The sequence below is a fragment of the Herpailurus yagouaroundi genome, unplaced genomic scaffold (assembly GCF_014898765.1).
Source record: "Herpailurus yagouaroundi ecotype Mexico unplaced genomic scaffold, PumYag 199, whole genome shotgun sequence".
Taxonomy (NCBI): Eukaryota; Metazoa; Chordata; class Mammalia; order Carnivora; family Felidae; genus Herpailurus; species Herpailurus yagouaroundi.
Window position 1 is genome coordinate 16,879,504 of NW_024412430.1, and position 23,315 is coordinate 16,902,818.

The 23,315-nt window shown below is 40.6% G+C and overlaps 1 protein-coding gene across 2 annotated transcripts; it reads left to right on the forward strand.

Moving 5' to 3' along the window:
• The first annotated feature begins 6 nt into the window (after positions 1–6).
• CD274 (CD274 molecule) lies at positions 7–22,872 on the forward strand. 2 transcript variants are annotated; one of them, XR_005782870.1, is made up of 8 exons: positions 7–95; positions 4,688–4,743; positions 5,622–5,963; positions 14,224–14,511; positions 16,646–16,756; positions 18,457–18,516; positions 19,946–20,384; positions 22,331–22,872. XR_005782870.1 is itself a non-coding variant. In XM_040449489.1 (7 exons), exons 2-7 carry the CDS (start codon positions 4,692–4,694, stop codon positions 19,966–19,968), a joined length of 876 nt encoding a protein of 291 aa, XP_040305423.1. In that variant the 5' UTR covers positions 7–95; positions 4,688–4,691; the 3' UTR covers positions 19,969–20,548. The 2 variants fall into 2 exon arrangements, 1 of the variants encoding a protein (XP_040305423.1); XM_040449489.1 differs by lacking the exon at positions 22,331–22,872 and having other exon boundaries at positions 19,946–20,548.
• The last annotated feature ends 443 nt before the right edge of the window (positions 22,873–23,315 follow it).

Below are 23,315 nucleotides of genomic sequence, written 5' to 3' on the forward strand. Positions count from 1 at the left end.
CGCCAGCTCATTAGCGCGAGAACCCGCGCCACCTGCTGCTGCAGCAGCTCCGGGGCCACCGCGTGCGGAGGCACCGCCAGTCTCCCCGCCGGCAGGTAGGGAGCGTCCTTCCCTCATGGGGTGCCCACCGCGGGATTCGCTGGCTGTCCCGGTTGGGGTTGGCGCTTTAAAAAATGCTCTGTGGACCTTTGGAATGGAGAGGGGAGGCGGACGAGGGAAAGCGTTGCTGGTTGGATGGGGCAATAGAGCAGATCAGCTGCATAGGTTAATAAGAAAAGCTAAAACGTTTGGCCTTTCGCCAGGTGGGATTCAGTTTTGCTTCATGTCAGTTTTTCTAAGTATAAGTTTCCGCGCGTTCCTGAATATGGTCCTGACTTAGGTATCAGAGTCTAGGGGGAAATTCCTAGGCTGGAGGTCGGACACCTGGGTCCTCGTCCATCCTCAGCTGCTCTCTGAGTACGTCGTACACCTGCATCTCCTAAGGATCCCCTCCTACTGTAAGATCCAGGAAACCTCAATAGGAGTTCTTCGCGCTGCCTGCGCTGAGGACCTGCAGGAGAACTGCAGGCTCCAAATGGAGCCTTTGGACACATTGATGATGGTCTTTGTCTTATAACACATTGTTTCACCTTGTTTGCATCTAAGAAATACCTTGTATGATTTTCTGTGGATTAAACAGTCTTCTAAAATGTGATATATCTACCCACACATACTCACAGTATGTATGTGTATATATGTGTATGTATATGTGTGTGTACATGTAGATAAAGTTTTTTTACTGGCTGCATTCCATGTTACTGGGTAACCAGGAAAAATTAATATGCCATCCTGGACATAAAGATTATTTACGGTGTTTTAAGTATCTTAGCCATTCAGTGAACATCTTTGAATGTAAATCTCTGGGATATTGCTGATTATTTCCTTCAGGCAAACTCTTGTAAGCTTAACTACTTAGGCAAAGAGCCTGAATATTTTAAAGCCCTTTTTTTAAGTTTTTAATGTTTTTAATGTTTATTTTATTTGGGGGGTGGATTAGGGGCAGAGAGAGAGAATCCCAAGCAGGCTCCGCACCATTAGCACAGAGCCTGACATGTGTCTCGATTTCCACCAACCATGAAAGCATGATCTGAGCCAAAATCAAGAGTCAGAGGCTCAACCCACTGAGCCACCTTTTGAGGCAAATTGAAAAATCACCTTCAGGATAGTGCCACTTTCCATTGAAGTTGCCAGCAGTTTTTAAGGACTATGATAGTCTAAAGAAAAAATTAGCCTTTTTCAGTGGAAGAGAGTAGGCAGAGGTTACAGGACAGTAGTTAGAGTGTAGTCTTACAGGAAGCCACAGAAGTACTGCTGGGATTTGAAGTCACCTGGGAATCATAGAAGAGGGTCTCAGGGTGACCGAGGGAAGGGAGTTGGGCACAGGGTTTAGCTGGGTTTAATAGGTCAACTCTCTTGATCTATTGATGGGGTGGATTTTCATTTTGGAGTTACATTGTCAAACTCTAGGAAAAAAATTTTTTTTGAAAATCAAATTATAGTTCATTTACATCAGGTAAAAGTCAAAGGAAACTCTAAAACAAACAGATATCAAGACACTGCTTACTCCTACTTATTGAGAAAGGAAGCTTGAATTCTTTTCCATCTTTTCCTCCTACCCTGGCTACCGTTGGGAGATGGAGGGGGTAGCATCAGTTCCAAAGGATTATACTGAGTTCCCCAGGCACAAACCTGCTTCCCCATCCAGAATGAACCATCATTTCTTTCCTAGTTCAAATTTCCTTGCTCTTTGAATGCTCTTGTTGGGGAATCCAGATATACCATCATAGTTTCTTACTTGAGGAAGATGTCAGTGTTCTCTTAGACCAGCTGCCCTGATGTTCCAGAGGGAATCCCAGGCAGGCTCCACACCATCAGTGCAGAGCCTGATGTGGGGTTCAAACTCATGAACGATGAGATAATGACTTGAGTCAAAATCAGAAGTTGGACACTTAACCGACTGAGCCAGCCAGGTGTCCCAGAATGTTCTTTGTCCTCTATCAACAATTCCACTTGGGGAAAGTCTATCCTAGGACCTAGCATGGGGCTGAGCACACAGTAGGCACTTCCCAGATATTTGCTCTATACACAAATATGTATGATATTTTTAAACAATCTTATGCCTAACTATAGGGGAAGTAACCATTATGGAAACAGTAAGATACTTAGGAATATCATTCAGTAAAATGGAAAATGTTTGTATTGTAATACTAAATGAAAAAAAATGAGTGTTAAATGTAGGATAAGGTTATAATTGTTTTTAAAAAAATTCATAGGGAAAAGGACTAGAGGTAAAATATTTGCTAGAATGGTTTCTCAGTCTTAGCACTGTTGACAGCATGGCCTAGACACTGCTCTGCTGTGGTGGCTGTCCTGTGCTTTGTGGGATGCTCAAAGACAGCATTCTTGGAGACCAGCAATCCTCACCCCCACCCCACTGCACTTGGACACCAAAAATACGTCCTGGCATTAGCAATTGTTTCCCAGGTTAAAGTAATGGAATAGGGGGTGATCTTTCCCTTCTTTTCTCATTTTCTTCAATGTGTTTATATTATTCTAATAATGAACAAAAAAACAGGAAAATAAATATCATTATTCTCCCTCAATTCTGATGCTTGAGGTTTCAGGGTTCTGTCCCTTCTGCTACTCTGCCTCACAAACATTCTGCAGGTTGGCAGGATGAAATGCTTCACTAAATTCATTCTTATGTTTTTCTGATAAATAAAGGGAAACATATCCATTTATTTGAAAATGTGCACACAGAAGCACCAAAGAAATCATTAGTAAGATCATCTACTTTTTTTTTCTTTTTCTCCCATTCTTTCTTTTAAAAATTATAAAAAGGTAAAAACCTGCTTATCATCCCTTTGATTTCACTCCTAGAGATAATCACCATCAGCGTGTTGGTATGGATTTTTCTGGGTATTTCCTATGTCTAAACACACACACACACACACACACACACACACACACACACACACACAGATTTTTCTTTGTTTTCATTACAGTAGATTTCTGCTACATATACTGCTCTGCAAATTATGTTCTACAGCTTTGCAAAGTCACTACAATTCTATCCTTAGTGGTATTACATTGTATGACTATAACAAAATTTATTTAACCCTTTAGGCTTTCTGGAGTATTCCCCAGTTTGGGGCTAGTGTTAGTAGTATCATCAGTTAACATGTATTGTTTATGTAGGTGTTCTTGTAGGATATATTTCTAGGAGAGGAGGTGAGAGCTCATATATCATATATACATTTAAAATTTTAATGGGCATTACCAAATTGCCATCCCAAAAAGGTTGTATAACTTCACATTCCTACCATTAGTGAGAAAACCCATTTGTCCATTTCTTACAAACACTAATTATTAGGAATCTTTATAATTTTGGCTAGGTTGATAAGTGAAAAATAGTACCTAATGTAAACTTATACTTTTTTAAAAACTGTTGAGATTAAACATTCTTTCCTGTGTTTATATGTCATTTGTACTTCTTATTCTTTGACCTGTATGCTAGAACTTTTTGCTCATTTTCTGTTGAGTTGTATGTAGTTTTCTTTTTGATTTTTAGGAGCTATTTGTGTATTAGCCTAAATATTCTGTCTTATATATGTGTAGCATAGATTAATTGATCAGTTGTGAGTTTTTGTATGTATACAAGAGGTCAAAGAGACCTTAAGAGGGAAAACTGACTTCTCAAAGTGTGTAAATACATGTATAATACAAGAGGGAGAATGTGTTAATAAAGAATAGAAAGAGTGACTGTGAGTCATTAACATCTTAGTATGAATTGGTTGGAGCCTACTGTTTCTCCTTCTCACTCCTGCTACTTGTAGAACCAGTTTTATTGAGAGAATAGGATTTATAATTTAGAATAAGTGAAGGACAGAAGAGGAGATTTAGAAGGATGGCCCCTGGGAGAGAAGTGGCGTGGTTGGGATAGTGATATGGAAGGCTTGAGTAGTTAAGGGTAGGATGAAAATATTCAGGTGCCATGGAGGGGGAAAAAAAGAGTTAAAAGGTGGGAGGTGTGGAAGTCAGACTCTCCTTTGAAATTTTTCACAGGGCAGGTTTGGATTTCCAGATATGTTCCACTGCAGAAAAAACATGAAATAGTTGAGAGGGTTTAGTGTAATATTTTCTCCTTGGCGTCTTTTGAGTTCTAGTATAAGTTATTTTCAGACCTTGTAATTACATTTAAAGATTCTGGGAAGGGAAGGAAAAATAAGATAAAAAGAGAGAATGGGACAAACCATAAGAAACTCTTAAACACAGAGAACAAACAGGGCTGCTGGAGGGATGTTGGGTGGGGGGATGGGCTAAATGGGTAATGGGCATTAAGGTGGGCACTTGTTGGGATGAGCACTGGGCGTCATATGTAAGTGATGAATCACTGAATTCAACTTCTGAAACAAAAAAATAATAATAAATAAAGATTCTCACCATAGTAACTTTTTTCCATTTTGCTTTATATGACTGTGATATTAAGTAAAGGTATTAAACTTCTAAATTCCCTATTGTACTTCCACATTTATGAATCAGGCATTGTCTGGTTATCAGAAGACTATTTCAGTGAGAACTGCCAAGACCTGTCATCATTGAATAAAGCATTTTTCTTTTTGTGTTTTCCATAATTCGGTCACTCCAGAAAAATGAGGATATTTAGTGTCTTTGCATTCATGGCCTACTGTCATTTGCTGAAAGGTAAGACACCAGATCGTTTCATTAGGTTCTATATTTGAAATATTTTACCATAAGTTAAAAACTAAAATAATTATTTTAAATGGATGTCATTTTTTTTTTAGAGAACATTCTGTTTTTCCTTCTTTATTTCATAAACCCATTTCATTGGCCAAAGATACGGGGAATATGGTCAAACTGAAAGAAAGAAAACTTATCCATTAGCTACTTGTCTATTACCCATTATCCATTTCCCAGGGATAATTCCTGAAAATATCTGGGGAAATGGTCTATGTATGTACTTTTATTCATTTATTTTAAACAAGAACAGGATCGTTATATCCACCTTCCTCTGCAACCTGCTTTTCCCAGTGAGTATATTCTACAGAAGAATTATGGTATACGTTGAAAGTGCCAGGGTAACACAGTACTGGCATCCTCCTGAGACCCTCCCTAAATCTTCATACCCATGTACCTCTGGCTGGACAGCTGGTCAAGAGTTTAGGACAGTAAGAAAAGAGGACTGTTGGAATCTATCATTCAGACTGTCTAGAAGGTAAATAGGTATCCAACCAAAGGACATTATGGGGGTATCCGTATGAAACCAAGTCTTCCTGGTTATAAGTACACCATCACCATGTCATATTTCTACAGTAATACAGGTTTATGATTTGGGGACAGCAGCTCGTTTAGTGGATTTTACTATTCTCACTCATGGATGAGATTTAGGGTTCCAAAGTGTGCTCCAAAGTCACTAGATAAAATATGTATTTTAGGGAAGTAAGTCCTTGAACATAATGATCACATAAGTGACCAGATAAAGTGTTTATAAACCCTGCGTCAGTCTGCAAATTTTTTGAGGAGTTTCCCATCTTCTGAAGACTGATCATCTTTCTCTCCAGCGTTTACGATCACAGTGTCCAAGGACCTGTATGTGGTAGAGTACGGCAGCAATGTGACAATGGAGTGCAGATTCCCCGTAGAAGAACAATTAGACCTGGTTTCACTGATCGTCTACTGGGAAATGGAGGATAAGAAAATCATTCAGTTTGTGCAAGGGAAGGAAGACCTGAAAGTTCAGCACAGAAGCTACAGTCAGAGGGCCCAGCTGTTGAAGGACCAGCTCTTCCTGGGGAAGGCCGCGCTTCAGATCACAAATGTGACCCTGGAGGATGCCGGGGTTTACTGCTGCTTGATTGGCTATGGCGGTGCTGACTATAAGCGGATTACTTTGAAAGTTCATGGTAAGACTAGTCCCCAGGTGAAGAGGGCCCAGTCTTGATGAAAACCGTGTCCTGGTGCTGGCAACATTTCCTTCTTGCAAGTGGACCTCGATATCCACGGTGGCAGTCTGTTCATTCATTCCTTCACACACTCATCAGGGAGCATTATGGGAACGCTTCCTACTCAACAGCCCCCAGGAATCTAGAGCCAAACATGGCAGGGCCCTTCTTCAGTTCTCCTAAATATAAATTTCTAGTATTTACTTTTTTATTATTGTGAAAGTAATATATGTATTTGCAAATAATTCAGATACTATGCAGGGGAGTAAAATGAATTACAAAAGTGCCCTTCCTCCATCCACTGCCATTTTCCATGGCACACAAAGATGGCAACCACTGTTCATGTGTCCCTCCAGGAATTTTTTTATTCCACTATAATTTCTTAAAATTTTATGAAGTCTTCCATCATTTTCCTTCCTTCATGCCTCTCTGTGTCAAGTCCCAATTAATATGTTAAAAACAAACCCCACTATAAGGTTTACATTCAGAAAGACTTGAAGTCAGTCTATGTAGGCAAAAAATAATCCTACCATATACAAAGGAAACTATTCTTCAGAGACAGTGTAAACTAGGCTCATTGGGCATATATTCATCTTGAAAATATGTACCACTGTTATCTTGGAGTGTTGCAGAGGAACTGTGAATATCAAATTCCTGGGTACTGACCCATAGATACGTCATCAGGTCACTTAGGTTCAAAGTTTTGCATTGCCACTAGCTAAGAAAAGGAAAACACCTTCAACACTTTACTTGACCCCTACTGCTTTCACTGTTTAGATTCACAGAATTGAAACATGAAAGGATCCCAAGTAAGAGAAACTAATCCAAACTCCCAAAGAACAGAAATCTCCCCCAAGGGATCTTTTGCTCATATGCTTTCCACAGCAACATCCTGTCCATAGGCTTATTGAAATTATTATCTGATACTAAGCTGAAATCTGTTCTCTCTAGTCATAGTTTTGAGATTATCTGCCTGCCTTTTTTGTTTACATGATGATCTTTTAGTATGTGACCAGAATCTAATCATTACCCTCCTTGCTCTTTCCATTCCTGGTTTACCCACCTTCCATTGGAAGATCAATTTTATAAGTAGAAAAAGTTTATATTTATCATAAAGGGATAACTGATCATTATAAACTCAAAATCAAAATTTTGTAGGAATTCGGGGAAATGCATATATTTTATGGCACATTACTGAGTCTCTGATTCTGGCTCAATTAGTGCTACTGTTGTCAAGAAGATGTCACTTGTCTTGGGAAGTAGATCTAATTTTCATTATATTTTACCATATACTTCCCCAGAACAGCAAGCTGGTGAGATCCCAGGTTGGGATTTTCAACTTTCCTTCAGTCTGTCAGCAAATATCAGGCACTAACTGTTTCATGGCATTGAAGAAATTATCAAGACTTAGCCCCATGAATGGCCAGCATGGCTGGATCTGGGTTGGAGAAAAACAGCAAAACCCTGTGGTCAGGTAAAAGGAAGTATAGGGTATAAATTTCTGCTTCCAGAAAAGAGGGTCTCTCATCAGCCATTAGGGGGTATGCAGAGAGTGGAACAGTTGTCCTGTAGCGAGTGTGAGTGTTCTTTTAGGTCCTCTGGGCTCTGTAATGTCCCTTGTTGATCTGTGACTTCCTTTGCTATGGTTCAACATAATAGAAAACCTTATAGCCTTGATGGTTTTTCCAAGGAGGGGTTCCTAATGGAACAAAGCAGATGAACATCCAGGTTTGAGGGTCTGATTTATTTTTGTTTTTTAAAGTTTATTTACTTATTTTTGAGAGAGAGAAAGAATCCCAAACAGGTTCCATGCTGTCAGCTCAGAGCCCAACACAGGGCTTACTTAATCCCATGAACTGTGAGATCATGACCTGAACTGAAATCAAGAGTCGGATGCTCAATTGACTGAGCCACCCAGGCACCCTGATTTGTTTTGACCATTCCATTTTGTATTATAAATTACTAAATTTGGCACCCTAGTCCCATCCCTCTTGTCATCTGTACACAGTGGTCTTGGGTGTTGAGTTGAACTACACTTGAGAGCAAGCCAGCCACCAAGCTTCGCATGCACTGAGGCAGAGTCATTCGTGGAAATGTCCTTTTTCATGAGCTTCACAACTCAAGCAGGTTAGAATTCCTGAGTCATCTCCATATGCAAATGATTTCACAGTAATGCTGTCAGGTTCCTCTCCCCATCACTGTCGACCTGAGTTAACAGCAGCTTTCCCACAGAGAGTTTACTCACCCTGGGATTTTAAAGGGGAAGCATTTCAAAACTGAAATGTGTAAGAGTTTAGTTTTAGATTAACTCAATTATTATATAGTTACCCTGATAAAGCTCATTTGTTCATACAAACCAAGGATTCATGTTGTCATTCCCCACCAACCCCATTTCTCCCCCCAGATTCACCAGCCATCCCCATTTAGGTGTTCTCTGTAGTGTTCCTCCCCATCTAATGTATCACAGAACATACTTATCCCCATCTAACACATCATATAAATGTGCCTGTTCTGTTTGTTATCTCTCTCCTCTTTCTTGAATATATTTCGCACAAAGGCAGAGATTTTGGTTTGTTTAATCACTGTTTTATCCCTAGGACTTGGCATACAAGAAGAGTGTGACAAGAACACACACACACACACACACACACACAGTATTTGTTGAATGGGGTGCCTGGGTGGCTTAGTTTGTTAAGCATCTGACTCTTGATTTCATCTTAGGTCACGATCTCATGGTTCATGAGATCGAGCCCCACAGTGGGCTCTGTGCTAATAGCATGGAGCCTGCTTGAGGTTCTCTCTGCCTCTCTCTGGCCCTGCCTGGCTCTCTTGTGCATGCACACATTCATTCATATTCTCTCTCTCTCTCTCTCAAAATAAATAAACAAACATGAAAACAACATAAAAAATATATTTATCGAATGAATGAATGAAGTATTTCCTCAAATAGGATAAGCCTAACCTTTTTGAAACATGAACAAGTTTGAATATGTGAAAACTTATTTCTGAGTCTGTTCATGAGGAATTGTCAGTACTTTCTGAAGAAGACTGTCTGAGGACCCTTAAGTAGAGGTAGTAAGGAGAGGAGCGGCAGCAGCTCTAGTAGCTGTCCTAGTAGTAACTGACACGCATGTAGTAGCTATTGCATCCCAGGCCCTGTCCTAAGCACTTTTCCTATTTAACTCACTTAATCTTCAAATGACTCTATGGGGTAGGAGGTCCATCATGGGGTAGGAGGATGCATGTTTTCATATTCAACTATCTCTGCAATCTAAGTGTGTCTTTCAATAGATGCCATCTTGGATTCAGTGATGGGTATGGTGTGATTCTCATTTTATGAATAAAGAAACTGAGCTCCAGGGCACCTGGGGGGCTCAGTTGGTTAAGCGTCTGACTTCGGCTCAGGTCATGATCTCACGGTTTGTGGGTTCGAGCCCTGCGTCAGGCTCTGTGCTGACAGCTCGGAACCTGGAGGCTGCTTTGAATCCTGTGTCTCCTTCTGTCTCTGTCTCTGCCTCTCCCCTGCTTGCAGTCTGTCTCTGTCTGTGTCAAAAGTAAATAAAACATTGAAAAAAATATTTTTAAGAAACTGAGGTCTAAAGAAATTAAGTAATTTACCCAAGTTCAGCTATTAGGTGGTAAAGCCAAGTTCTGAACTCAGGTAATCTAGCTCTTAAGTCTCTGTCCTTAATGACCAGGTTTTACCCCTTGTATTTATCCCTCCAGGGTACATATGGAATTGTATATTGACTTCAAAACTACTGTGAACTTTTCTTGGTCTTGATATGACCACTGGATTAGCACATGTGTGCTCTATATCTAGTAAACCAGTAGTCTGTAAATGTTTTTGGTAACCTACCCCATCAATAAAGTAGATTAGCTAATATGTATGTGTAGTTATAAAGGATGTACTTGTGCTAATATAAAGGATATAGCTTAAGAAATTGACTTTTTTAAAAGGTAAAAGAAGTTGAACATCGCTAATTTTATATGGTTCAACCTACTGCATTGTGCATTCCATAAATGTACAAAAATAGGGGACTCTGGGGTGGCTCAGTCGGTTAAGCATCCAACTTCAGCTCAGGTCATGATCTCAGGGTTCGTGGGTTTAAGCCCCACCTAGGGCTCTGTGCTGACAGCTGGGAGCCTGGAGCCTGCTTCAGATTCTGTGTCTTCCTCTCTCTGCCCTTCCCCTGCTCACATTCTTTCTGCCTCTCTCTCAAAAACAAACATTAAAAATATGTACAAAAATAGAAAATTTTAAAGGATGGAATAAAAATTTAACATACCATATTTTTAATGCCTCGCTAATTATGATGATTCACTATCATTAGCTAATACTTCAAGGTGAAGTTCATTGTTAACAAAGTGGATGGTCTTGACAATCTTGAGGGTTTTTTCAGTTTCAGGTGTACAATTTAGTGATTCAACACTTAACATCCAACATTAGGTGCTCATCACAAGTGCCCTCCTTAATCCCCATCACCTATTTCACCCATCCCTCCACCCACCTCCCCTCACGTCCCCTCTGGTAACCATCAGTGTGTTCTCTATAGGTTAAGAGTCTGTTTCTTGGTTTGCTTCTCTCCTTTTCTTTATGCTCATTTTTTTTGTTTCTTAAATCCCACATACCAGTGAAATCATGGTATTTGTCTTTGACCATCTTGTTTCACTTAGCATAATACCCTCTAGCTCCATCCATGTCATTGAAAATGGCAATATTTCATTATTTTTTTATGGTTGAGTAATATTCTGGTGTGTGTGTGTGTGTGTGTGTGTGTGTGTGTGTGTGTAGTGTGTTGTGTGTATATATATGCCGTATCTTCTTTACCCATTCATCACTCGATAGACATATGGGCTATTTCCATAATTTGGCTATTATAGGAAACAGTATGGAGTTTCCTCAAAAAGTTAAAAATAGAACTACCCTATGCTCCAGCAATTGCACTACTAGGTATTTACCCAAAGGATACAAATATACTAATTCAAGGGTGTACGTGTATCCCAGTATTTATAGCAGCATTATCTATAGTCTTTAGGTTTTTCAAACCATCACCTTGTCAGGTCCAATTAGGCATTTACTGTTTTAACTTCATAAAGTGTCATTCCTGCCACTTCCTTGTGGTTTGTGCTTGAATTCTTAGTATTATCTTCCATCTTCAGTTTCTCTGCAGAGAAACTTTTAATTAGTTGTTCATTTTGTAAGCAGGTTCAGTCTACTTAAAATTAGATAATCTATAATAAGCCCAAAATGAGTCACTATTCTCCCTTTGGTGTTGTAAAACCTCCCTCTTCCCATATGACCCTCATGTGGCATATGAAGCAAGCCCCAGTATCAATTAGCAAAGCTTTAAGCTTAGATTATTTCTTAATTATTATGATAAAAATATGTATAAGTGGAAGTTCTCGTATTTTCTTCTTATACCCAAATACATGTGCCCTACTTTAGAGGCTGATACTGTGGATATCTAACCATGAGTAGAACCAATGCACTTATTTATTGGGCACTTAGAGGTATACCACATTTATACATTTTCTTAGCATGAAGCAACATTCTCCTTTATTATTCCATTAAAAATTATAATAGAACAGTAAAAAAGCAAACTTTTTACCTCTAATCCTTTACCATTATCTGTGATTTTACTCTTGAAACTGAAATTGTCCAGAGATCAAGCTCTGTGCTATGTGAACTAGAACCTGTTATGGTAATATTATTGCAGGAGGTATATAATCAGTGGATTGATTGATTTATTTATTATTTTGAGAGAGAGAGTGCATGCAAGAGCAGTGTGTGGGGTAGAGGGAGAGAGACCATGTTAAGCAGACTCCACGCCCAATGCGGAGCTTGACGTGGGACTCAGTCTCATGACCCTGAAATCATGACCCAAGCCAAAAATCAAGAACCGAGCCACCCAGGTGCCCCAGTGGATTTATTTTTCTTAAAGAATTCTTGAACATAACAGATACAATGTTGAGGACCCAAGTACTCATGAGAACCATTCTTTATGTGTTTTGAAATTGTCATTATGTTGATTTCCAGTGTTTCTATTTGTGGTTTCATTAAGAGCACAAAAACATCACATCATTATTTCAGTTTTGTTTCTGGTTGTTTTGTATCAAATTTCTGTGAATATATCTTATAAAGCCATTGTTAGGCCTTTAGTAAAGGAATGGAAAGTTAAGGCTCTGGGTGAACCGCTAGTGATTTCACTGAAGCATTAGAAATAAAATAAAGATTACCAGCATAATAATGGCTCGTTACCATGCTTGTAATGAAAAAACATGAATAAAGGTCTTAGGTGATGTAAATAGACTAAACAATCTACTAGAATAGTCAGTACACATGGTATCTTAATCCTAAAAGGGTCCTAAACTGATGAGCTAAATTTTAATCGATGGTCTAAAATTTAAACTTTATATCTTGAGTGTAATAATTATTTAAAGGATTTATTAAAATAGCCAGCATAGTGGCGCCTGGGTAGCTTAGTCAGTTAAGGCATATAACTCTTGGTTTCGGCTCAGGTCATGATCTCATGGTTCGTGAGTTTGAGCCCCATGTGGGGCTCTGTGCTGACAGTACAGAGCCTGCTTGGGATTCTCCCTTTCTCTCTCTCTCTCTCTCTCTCTCTCTCTCTCTCTCTCCCCCCCCAAATAAATAGATTTTAAAAATAAATAAAGAATAGCATAAAAATGTTCAAAAAAGTAAGTACCATAATATGGAATTCTGGATGAGATCCTAGAATAGAAAAAGGACTGTAGGGAAAAACTAGTTAAATATAACAAAGTGTGAAGTTTAGTTAATAGTAATGTACTAACATTGGCTTCTTAGTTATAACAAATGTACTGTAAGATGTCAGCAGTGGGGGAACTGGGTGATAGGTATGTAGGGACTCTGCATTATCTTTGGTGTAAATCTTTCTGTAAATCTGAAACTACTTTAGTATCAAAAATAAATTTAACCTTTAAAAAGTATTATCAGGAACACATAGCAGTTTTTATAATGATATCATGCTCTTTTTCATACCTAATTTCTGGTCCTTGACCTACAGTTGAAAAAGTGAATATTATGCTAAGTGAAATAAATCAGGAAGAGAAAGACAAATATCATATGTTTTCACTCATATGTGGAATTTGAGAAACTTAATAGAGGACCATGGGGGAAGGGAAGGGGGAAAATAGTTTCAAACAGAGGGAAGCAAACCATAAGAGACTCTTAAATACAGAGAACAAATTGAGGGTCGATAGGGGGAAGGGGGAGGGGAAATGGGTGACAGGCATTGAGGAGGGCACTTGTTGGGATGAGTACTGGGTGTTGTATGTAAGCAATGAATCATGGGAATCTACTTCCAAAGCCAAGAGCACATTGTATACACTGTATGTTAGCTAACTTGACAATAAAGTATATTTAGAAAAAAGAAGAAAAATAGTAAAAAAAAAAAAAAAAGTGAGTGGCACATGAAAATCAGATTTTCTGTTTATTAAATAAAGTCTAAGAAAACTGTGCTGGCCAGCTGAAGAGGTTCAATGTTATGAAGATAGATTTATGGCAACAAAAAGAAAATATCCAGGAATAAATTTAAGAAGAAATAGTTTGGCCCTTTGTAAAAATTATAAAGCTTTCCTGAGAAACATACAAAGACTTGAGTAAATGGACAGACATACTTTATATTTGGATAGAAAGACTATTGGTTTCAGGAAGACATTTCTCTTTAAATTAACCTGTACATTTACTTGAAGTCTAAATAAAAGCAATATAATTTTTATGGCAAGGTAGTTGTTCCTGTAAGTTCAAACTTAGCCCAGTTGTGAATAGAAGAGTTGAAGGAGGGGCGCCTGGGTGGCTCAGTCGATTAAACATCCAATTCCAGCTCAGGTCACGGTCTCACAGTTCATGGGTTCAAACCCCGTATTGGGCTCTGTGCTGACAGCTCGGAGCCTGGAGCCTGCTTCAGATCCTGAGTCTCCCTCTCTCTCTGCCCTTCCCCCACTCACACTCTGTCTCTCTGTCTCTCTCTCAAAAATAAATAAATGTTCAAAAAATTTAAAAAAAGAGTTGAAACAGAACTAACAGGGGTTCCCCACTGCTGAGACGTCTGAACATTAAGGTTATTTCTCTGAGAATCAGCCAGAATTGATACTTTTTCTAATGTAGACAGCACCAAGCTACATACATAGTTTTGTCCTAAATAAAAGCCCTGCCTTCTTTTTGCTCATGACCTAGCCCCATATCGAAAAATCAACCAAAGAATTTCTGTGGATCCTGTCACCTCTGAACATGAACTAGTGTGTCAGGCTGAGGGTTACCCGACCGCTGAAGTCATCTGGACAAACAGTGCCCATCAAGTCCTGGATGGCAAAACCATCATCTCTGTTTCCAACATGGAGACAAAGCTTTTCAATGTGACCAGCACGCTGAGAATCAACACAACGGCTAACGAGATTTTCTACTGCACTTTTCTTCAGAGATCAAGTCCCGAGGGAAACAGTACTGCTGAGTTGGTCATCCCAGGTAATATTCTGAAATGTCTCAACTAAAATGTGCCTACTGCTGTCCCCTGGCCTCTAGCACGATGCGTGTTCACTGTAGGCATTCATGTGTTAAATAGATGAATGTATGTATTACACTATATTTAAAAAATGCTTCCTCACCTCCACTCATCTGAGTCTATTGCTATTTAATAAGCATTCAGCAAATATTATTGAATACGCCCTATGTTCTAGTTATCAGGGGTTCATAGAAAAGTAAGACACCATTCAGGCTCTCCAGGAAAAGGAAAAGTTAAACAGATAAGGCAACCCCATTCCATGTAGGAAATGCTCTTGTGGCTGAGGGGGTCTGGGGGAGTATCTGAAAGGAGGACTCAACACAGGCAGGGTTTCAGGAGTCCAGATCTGAGCACATCAGAGCTACTCCTTTCTTTCCAGGGTTTCTCTGGTAGCAAGCAAATGGAAATCTATCCTATTCTAAATGGTACAGGTCATTTCTCCCCATGTGTCCCCCAACCCCAGATATCGTCTATGACATTCCAACTCAAAGCAGTCTGCTGAGCACGTAAGACATAAGAGACTCAATTTCTGCATGTGTCACGCTCCCTCTACAGCAATAACCTGTCAGGCAGGGTTATCCTAGGGGTAAATAAGCTACAGCGTGTGAGGGGGATTTGAGACTCTTGCCTGCACAGACTCCGTTATTGTTTTCCTTACTACCCTACAGAAGTGGGTAAGGTGGGATACAGGTGAGAGGCTCAGACCTTTAGAGAGAGACAGGAGAGTACGATGTTAACGTAACCCCAGAGGTGTTCTGAGAAGCACTTCTCAACGCCCCCTCTTCTACTAGATGTTATCAGTAAAGCTTCAGTTACTTAAGAAAAAACAACTAAGAGGGGTGCCTGGGTGGCTCAGTCGGTTAAGCGTCTGACTCTTGGTTTTGGCTCAGGTCATGACCTCATGATTTGTGAGTTCGAGCCCCACTTGGGCTCTGCACTGGTATTGTGGAGCCTCCTTGGGATTCTCTCTCCCTCTCTCTACCCTTCCTTCCCCAGTTTGCGCGCTCTCGCTCTCTCTCTCTCTCAAAGTAAATAAATAAACTTAAAAAAAAAACTAAGAAATTATGTGGAAAGGTCAAACAATAGGAAAAGGTAATTAATACCGGATTGGTCCTATGAATGAAAAGAGCAAAAAAAAGTTTAGAAACTTAAAGAGATGCTCTTACTGGGTTATGAGTCACTTTGGTAGGGGCTGCTCTCATGGGCTCCTGCCATTTAAAAGTTGTTTTATGACGGCTTATTTGTGGGAAGGCTTACAGTAACTCACCTAATTGCTGGTGTTTGTTTCCTCATCTATAACCTGTGATTTTATTTTAATATCTTACATGCCTAACTCAACTTACTTTGAGATTGAAATAAAACAGATATAAGCAGGTTGTAAACTGTAAGCTCTTAAAGAAAGGTTGACCACTGTGTGGTTTTAAAGCTTGAATTAGGCCGTCAGGGATCATGACTAATGGTTAGGAGATGGGAGTTAGCAGTATCTGAGCATCATGTGCTGAGGGAACCCCTTTTCCTCCTGCACAGAACCCCAGACAGATTGGTGACAGGTACCAGTGATTGGATGGCCCGAGATGTTCAAACTGAGAAATAAAAGGTAGCCTGAAATGGCCTTTAGTGGCGGCCACACGTACGGGGAGGCAGGAGCTCTCTGCCAGGACCAGGTGGCCTTCATGTCCCATCTCCACCACGTACAGCAAGCCATTGGCTTCTGCATTAAAGAATGCGAGGAGAATAATGAGGCTCCCAGGTGGTACTGAGCTGCTGTGGTGAGCACTTCACAAACGCTAGCCTCGCAATAAATTTATTATCATTTCCATTTTGTGGCCAGGTTAAAGGATTTGCCTGAGACCTCAAAGCTAGGGAGTGGCAGCAGAATTGAACTCCAGGCCCGTCTGTCCAAAGCCCGGGCTTCTTTCTCTTTTCCGTGCTGTTCCCATTCCCATGTCGAAGGCATCTCGCTGTTCTGGCCACTCGCTGGCCTGGCACTTTTGGCCACCTCAAGCTAATCTGAATTAATCTTCAAGGGTAATTATTCTCTCGACCCCTTCCCGTCAAAATGTTATCTTTAGTTTCTCTTTCTCTTTTGTTTTTCAGAACCATTTCTGGTTCCAGCAAATGAGAGGACTCACTTCATGATTCTGGGAGCCATCCTGTTGTTTCTTGTCGTGGTCCCGGCTGTCACTTTCTGTCTGAAGAAACAAGATGGTATATCTTTTATTGCAGTGGTGCCCACCGGGCATATGGGCAAGCGTATGGGGGGCTGTTGTTGTCACAGTGGCTCTTATAGGCAGAGCCAGGGCTGCTAAGTCTTGTGTAATGTGCGGGCTAGTCCCATGTAGCAGGAGGCCCTCCCGCCCCAAATGTTAGTGGTGGCCCCACTAGGAAACAATGATTTATAAAATGCTGCCTTTCTATTAGCGTTCACTTCTAAGGCCAGCTTTCAGTTATGCAAAGTAGGTCTTAGCTGTGCTAGCGTGTGAACCTGTGTGTCATGCGTTACTCCAGTCCTGCTCCTTTCGCTGTTCTGCACCAGTGCTTACATTGAGGATGGCAGTGAGCCCTTGAAGTAGCATTTCCAAGGGGGTGACAGTTGGATCACGGCTGCAGGGAAACCTGATTTGCCTTTGCAGCGTGTCCCAAAGACATTCCACTGTTGAGTAGAGATGGCAGTGAGGCCGAGCAGGATTGCTGGGTGAAGAGCGTGTGTATGGGGGTGAGGGCGGGAGAATGGGTGTGTACACAGGGTGAAGAAGACCACGCATCATACAATTTCTTTCCGTCATGCAAATAACCACAGACTTAGAGTAGGAGAGGAAAAGCTAAAATACCTGTCGGTTTCGGTTGAATTTAAGTCTTGCATTAGTTGTACTGCTGTATTGAGTTGGTTTCTGGGCACCCTAAGGAATAAAGATAGTTTTTCCTGTAAAGCTGTGATACTCCTACCATAGAGTATTTTATAAGATTTCTGGTTGAGGGTGCTATATAGTTTTTGAAATAATTTGCATGTGTTTCTCTATTTGCCCATGGGAACAATTAAAATCCAGGAAATTGAATCTATTCAAATAATTTCCTCCCATTTTAAGATGATTCAAAGTAGACATTTCCCCAATACTTTGAGAAGTATACCAGGGGATCCAATGATGATCTGTGTGTAGAATTATCTGAGGTCAAATAGGGAAGTGGAGGATGGAAGGGAATTCCAATGGTGGTTGAGAAATTCCCCACAACCCCTTAATAGGGTGAGTGGATACGGGAAAGTGGTGTAATTGAGTGGAGGTCAGCTGTTTCTAAAGAATACGTATTTAACAGAACTGAGATAATGAGCCAGAATGTAAAGATGAAGTTTCAATGATATGATGACCCTGAAATGGAGTTGATTTGTCCAAGGAAGTGACTATTGCCACCTTGCATTTTGAATATTTCCCCATGAAAAATAATTTTTGGCATTAGGAATGACTAGAAAACTAGTGTATAATAAAGTACACTCTGAGGGAGTGTACTTCTCTGAGAGAAGGATGGAGAATAAAAGTATATACTCCTAAAAAAAAATCTCGGAGCAGGGCACCTGGCTGGCTCAGTCAGGAGAGAATATGATTCTTGATCTCAGTGCTGTGAGTTTGAGCCTCACACTGGGCATAGAGATGACAACTAAGCAAACAAACAAACAAACAAACAAACTTAAAAAAAAAGAAAGAAATCTAGCAGCAAAAGAATATGCCCTAAACTGTTGAATTGACCTCAGGGGTTGGAACCCATGGAATAAATTTGGAAGTCTACCAGATTTCCTAGAGGATTAAAAATGTTTCCTAAGAACCTGGCAAATTTAAACTTGAGTCACTGCATGGGATGTAGAGTTATGTTATATGGGGATAAATATGATTTGTTGTTTTTTTTTTTTTTTGAAGTGCGAATGATGGATGTGGAAAAATGTGACACCACAGATATGAACTCAAAGAAACAAAATGGTAAGAATATTAGCAGGGGTGAGGAAGCTGAAGGAAAAAGAAACAAAAAGTTAACAAGAAGAAAGCCATCAGCTATAATCTCCCCTCACTGTGAAGAATGCTGGCTGTTAGAGCAACGGGCTCCTCCTTACCTCCACCTGCGATAAGGGGCCTCCTCTCACTGTCTGCCAGGAGACTGAGGAACAGCCCTGGTCCACAGCTTTGGGGATGGCAGGAGGACGTAACTTCTCTCTGCTAAATTTTTATTGCTCCGGATCCTAACACCTCCCTGCAAAAGGGGACCAAGTTGAGTTACATGGATGGATGACAGATGGATAGATGATAGAGAACTTGAGTAGCAGTCACTGTGTTAACTGCATAGGCAGTTCCTTATTTAATCTCTCCCCCACAAAATCAAAGAGATAAATACTGGAATATTCCCCATTTTATAGTAGAGAAAACATAGGGTTAAGAAGATCATGTAAATTGCCCAAGAGCACATACCTGACAAAAATCAGGCTTTGGAGCCCGCTAGCCTGACCATTGATCCTTACTCTTAACCTGTCCACTAACATTCATTTCACCACAAATGTCTGTATTGACAAAAGGTAGAAAGACCTCACCCAGCTGATTGAACTAGGAAGAAAGGTTTATTTTTTTTAAGTTTATTTTATTTATTTTGAGAGAGAGAGAGAATCCTAGCAGGCTCCACACTGTAGCCCAGAGCCCAGGCTCAAGCTCATGAACCTTGAGATCATGACCTGAGCCAGAATCAAGAGTTGGAAGCTTAACCAACTGAGCCACCCAGGCACCCCTGAACTAAGAAGAAGGTTATATGAAGATTTCTAATTCTTTCTAAAAAAATTTTTTTTAATGTTTATTTTTGAGAGGGAGAGAGACAGAGACAGAGTGCGAGTGGAGGAGGGGCAGAGAGAGGGAGACAGAGAATCCAAAGCAGGCTCCAGGCTCTGAGCTGTTACCACAGATCCCGATGCAGAACTCGAACCCATGAATCACGAGATCATGACCTGAGCCAAAGTCTAATGCTTAACTGTCTGAGCCACCTAGGCACCCCTCTAATTCTTTCTAATTCAGATAGAAATGAAACTTCATGACAAACCCAAATTTAAAGGAATCTAATTAGTTTGGATAAGCCCAGGCAGGTCTCATTATGCTGTCCATCCCACTCAATTGTTTTGTAAAACTAGTGAACTTTTGGAGCATCTTAGGGTGACCAGCCATCTCTCTCAATTTGCCCAGAATTAAGGGGTTTTTCAGGACATGGACTCTCAGTTTTAAAACTAGAACAAACCTAGGCAAACCAAATGGTTGATCACCCTTTATACTGCAGAGGTAACTGGACATAAACATAATTTGCCTCTTTCTCTTACTGCAAATTTATTATATCATCTAGCAACCATGAGTTATGTTTCTCACGATCCCTCTCCAGATCTACAATTTGAGGAGACGTAATCCAGCATTGAAATTCCTGATCTTAAAGCAGGGATTCTCAGCCTGTGGTTTGGGCTCGTCAGGGGTAAGCATGACCAGAGGAATGCGGAGGGCCAGGCGAACTGCAGATGATGTCGGATGTGAGAAGCCCAAGCACTGAAAAGTGGAAGCCAGGAGAGAAGAGGAGAACAAAGCAAGGAGTAAGCAGGGGTCACCTGCCAGGAAACCCTGGGGCCTCAGCATGACTGGGGCCTCAGACTTACGGGCACCTGAGAAAGAGAGAGGACACTTCCAAATTGTCTATCGCTCATCCTAGGAAAACAAGTTGAGATTCCCTGATTTAGTGGTCAGTTCCTACAGAAGTGCCCATTGGCTTCACCAGCATCTCTATTTGTCGTCTGTGTTATTGAGAGCCCCAGTGTTGCAGCAATATTTAAGTATGTTATTTCTATTTATTTTGAGTGTGTGGAGTCTTGTCATGTGAGTGTGGTTGTGAGTGATTTCTTTTGAAGGAATACTATGGTGGAAGTTAAAATTTTGCCACGGAACTAAACTGCTTAGTGACTTGGGTGTGTTCAATAAGATGTGTAATGTTTTTAAATTTTTTGGTAATGTTTATTTTTGAGAGAGAGAGAGAGAGAGAGAGAGAGAGACAGTGGGTGAGCAGGGGTGGGGCAGAGAGAGGGGGAGACACAGAATCCGAAGCGGGCTCCAGGCTCCGAGCTGTCAGCACAGAACGCATCTCAGGGCTGGAACCCATGAACCATGAGCTCATGACCTGAGCCGAAGTCGGACACTTAACTGACTGAGCCACCCAGGTGCCCCAAGGCGTGTAGTATTTATAAAGTGCTTGGTATCCACCACAGCTACCAGGACGTAGGAAGCATAGAGAATGGACTGATAGTTTGTATAGGATATTACCTTATTTAGCCCCCCAGTACTTTGGTTGACTTGAAAACTCTTACTCTCACACCTTAAGGTGAGGTATGTTACTGCAGTGTCTGTTCCATTTTACCTCTCAGCGTTACAGCCATGTGGCATCCTCACACACAATGTCACGTAATGCTTGTGACAACTGTATTGTGGTAGGCACTGTTGCTACCCCCATTTCACGGTGGAGGGAGAGGAGGGATAAAGTAACTGGCCCGAGCCAGTAAATATCACACCTGAGATTTCCACAGCTGTCACTCACTGGCCTTTTAGAAGACAGTTGAGGGCTGTGTTTTGCTTTAAGCAATTCATTCGTTCAGCAGAGACATTTAGGAAGTGCCCTTGCACGTCCAGCACTTTGCTGGGCCGTGACTGAAGTGGACAAAGTAGCTCTCCTCAAGGAGCTCGTGGCATCGAGGAGAGATGGGTCAGAGAATATATTATTACAACTTAGTGCAGCGTCATAGTATAAGGTACCGGAGGACCGCGACGGTGTGGACAGTCTGGAAAAGCCGCCAAAAGGAGGGATGCCAGTCAGTGTGTTCCTCAGAAGCTGAAAATACATTTTCATAATCCAAGTGATTTTAGTTTATGAGGAGAAGTCAGCATTTTTAAAAATTGTGGACGATAACTCTTGAGTCCCTTTTCTCTCATTGTATTTACCTCTGATTTACTTACCTTTGCCCTGCAGTCTGATGTCGATATATATCGTGTTGGTATTATTTTTAGCAGTTCTTTCTTTTTACTTAAGTGCTGTTGAATTTTGAATTCATATCTTTCCGTGATTCAGAATTCAGATCTAAGAGAAGACATTAAAAAGTCTTCATTCCATTCTCGCCGTCGAGTTTTCCTTTGCAGAAGCAACCATCCCTGCCTTTTATTTATGTGGTCTTCTAAAGACCATCTCTGAATATATGTAGAAATATGTATGAAAAGCATGTCTTTTATTTCTTTCTCTTTTTCACATAAGTGGTAACACACTATTCACTTGCTGTGCACTTTGCTATTTTTATTGAATATATTATTCCTCATGTAGCGGCTGGAACCAATGTGAACTTCCCAGAGGCCGGGCGTCATGTCTTCTTTGCTTCTAGATCATCTCTTCCATAGCCTGTTAGTATCTTTTCTAAGACTTAGTACATCCTAAATATTACTTCATCCACATTTAGACAACAGCATTTGTTGAGTGCTCTGTGACTGAGTTTGGATTTGGTTTATGTTGTGTTTCTCAAAGTGAAACCCTTGGGTTCTCCAGGGTACGCTGGGTCAACCTAGTCCTAAGGGCTGACTTTAATACTAATTCTCTACGACCGAATCATGTGTGGAACTTGTTTTTTCTTCTCTGTTTTCTCTTGAGTATAAACTAGATTTTGATGTTGCAGTTGCAAAACTACATGAGTGGGTTTTATTGTGTTTTGTTTTTTGTTTTGTTTTTGTTTTTTTGAAATTCCAGTAGTGTACTTTGACTCTCACCTGTGCTAGAAAAGGCCCATGAGCTGTGCCTGAACCCTTGAGTCCTACCAGTTCTCATCACTACACAGATCCAAGATATTGCTTTTCAAAAGTTTGAATTTACATGCCCTCTCTGGAGGCCCCAGCGTATTCCTTCTGTCTTCACCATCTACCTGTGTTATCAACAAGGAAAACCTTTGCTTTGCCACATGTCAAGTCTGAAGAAACAGAATCTCCAACAGAACAGAACTCCTTCTGTTCTCTTTTTGTGCACGTTCATTTGTACAGCATCCGTTGTTTGCGTGACTGTATCCTCTGTGTGAGGTACACGAGAGGGTTCTGGCTGAGATGGAGGACAGTCTGTTCACTCCATTCCTAAATGTTAATGCCTTCTTGTGGTGTTAGATTTGTAAGGCACTTTGTATCTTTGTCTTGTGTTTCACTGTAAAAGACATAGGCAGAGATGATACTTAGTTCTGCGTTTTAATTGTCATTATTTACACCTGCATTAATTTAATACAATATTTATTTTGTTCCTCAGTGCACCAGCCTGTCCATTTTCTTGTTTTCTAGGTTTTATAAAACCACGTCCAGTTTAATATCCTGGTGGGAAAAGTTGCTTAGAATATCTGCAGCTACCTTCCTAGTAATTTTTTTCATAGCTGCCATTTATGTTGCATACTCTTGAGTTCTGTGTGATGAAATCGATCAAGAGAATTATTTGTTTAAAAAGGATGTATTGAAAGTTTTCATTCTCTCTTACTCGATAGCCTCTTTTAGGACAATACCAAGAAAAGAGTCAAAGTTGTGTCACACAAATTGAAGATCTGAGGGAGGGAGGAGAGGAGGGAGGATGAGAGGGAGGGAGTGGTCCTCAAGACAACTATGAGGAGGGGCGCCTGGGTGGCTCAGTGGGTTAAGCTTCTGAGACTCTTTATCTTGGCTCAGGTCATGATCTCAAGGTTTGTGAGTGTAAGCCTTGCATT

Bases quoted from the DNA above. Each gene is read 5' to 3' on its own strand.
- CD274 (XM_040449489.1), top strand. From the start codon at position 4,692: ATGAGGATATTTAGTGTCTTTGCATTCATGGCCTACTGTCATTTGCTG. The intron at 5,964-14,223 runs GTAAGACTAGTC...CTCATGACCTAG, and splicing joins GATTACTTTGAAAGTTCATG to CCCCATATCGAAAAATCAAC. The intron at 14,512-16,645 runs GTAATATTCTGA...TTTGTTTTTCAG, and splicing joins TGCTGAGTTGGTCATCCCAG to AACCATTTCTGGTTCCAGCA.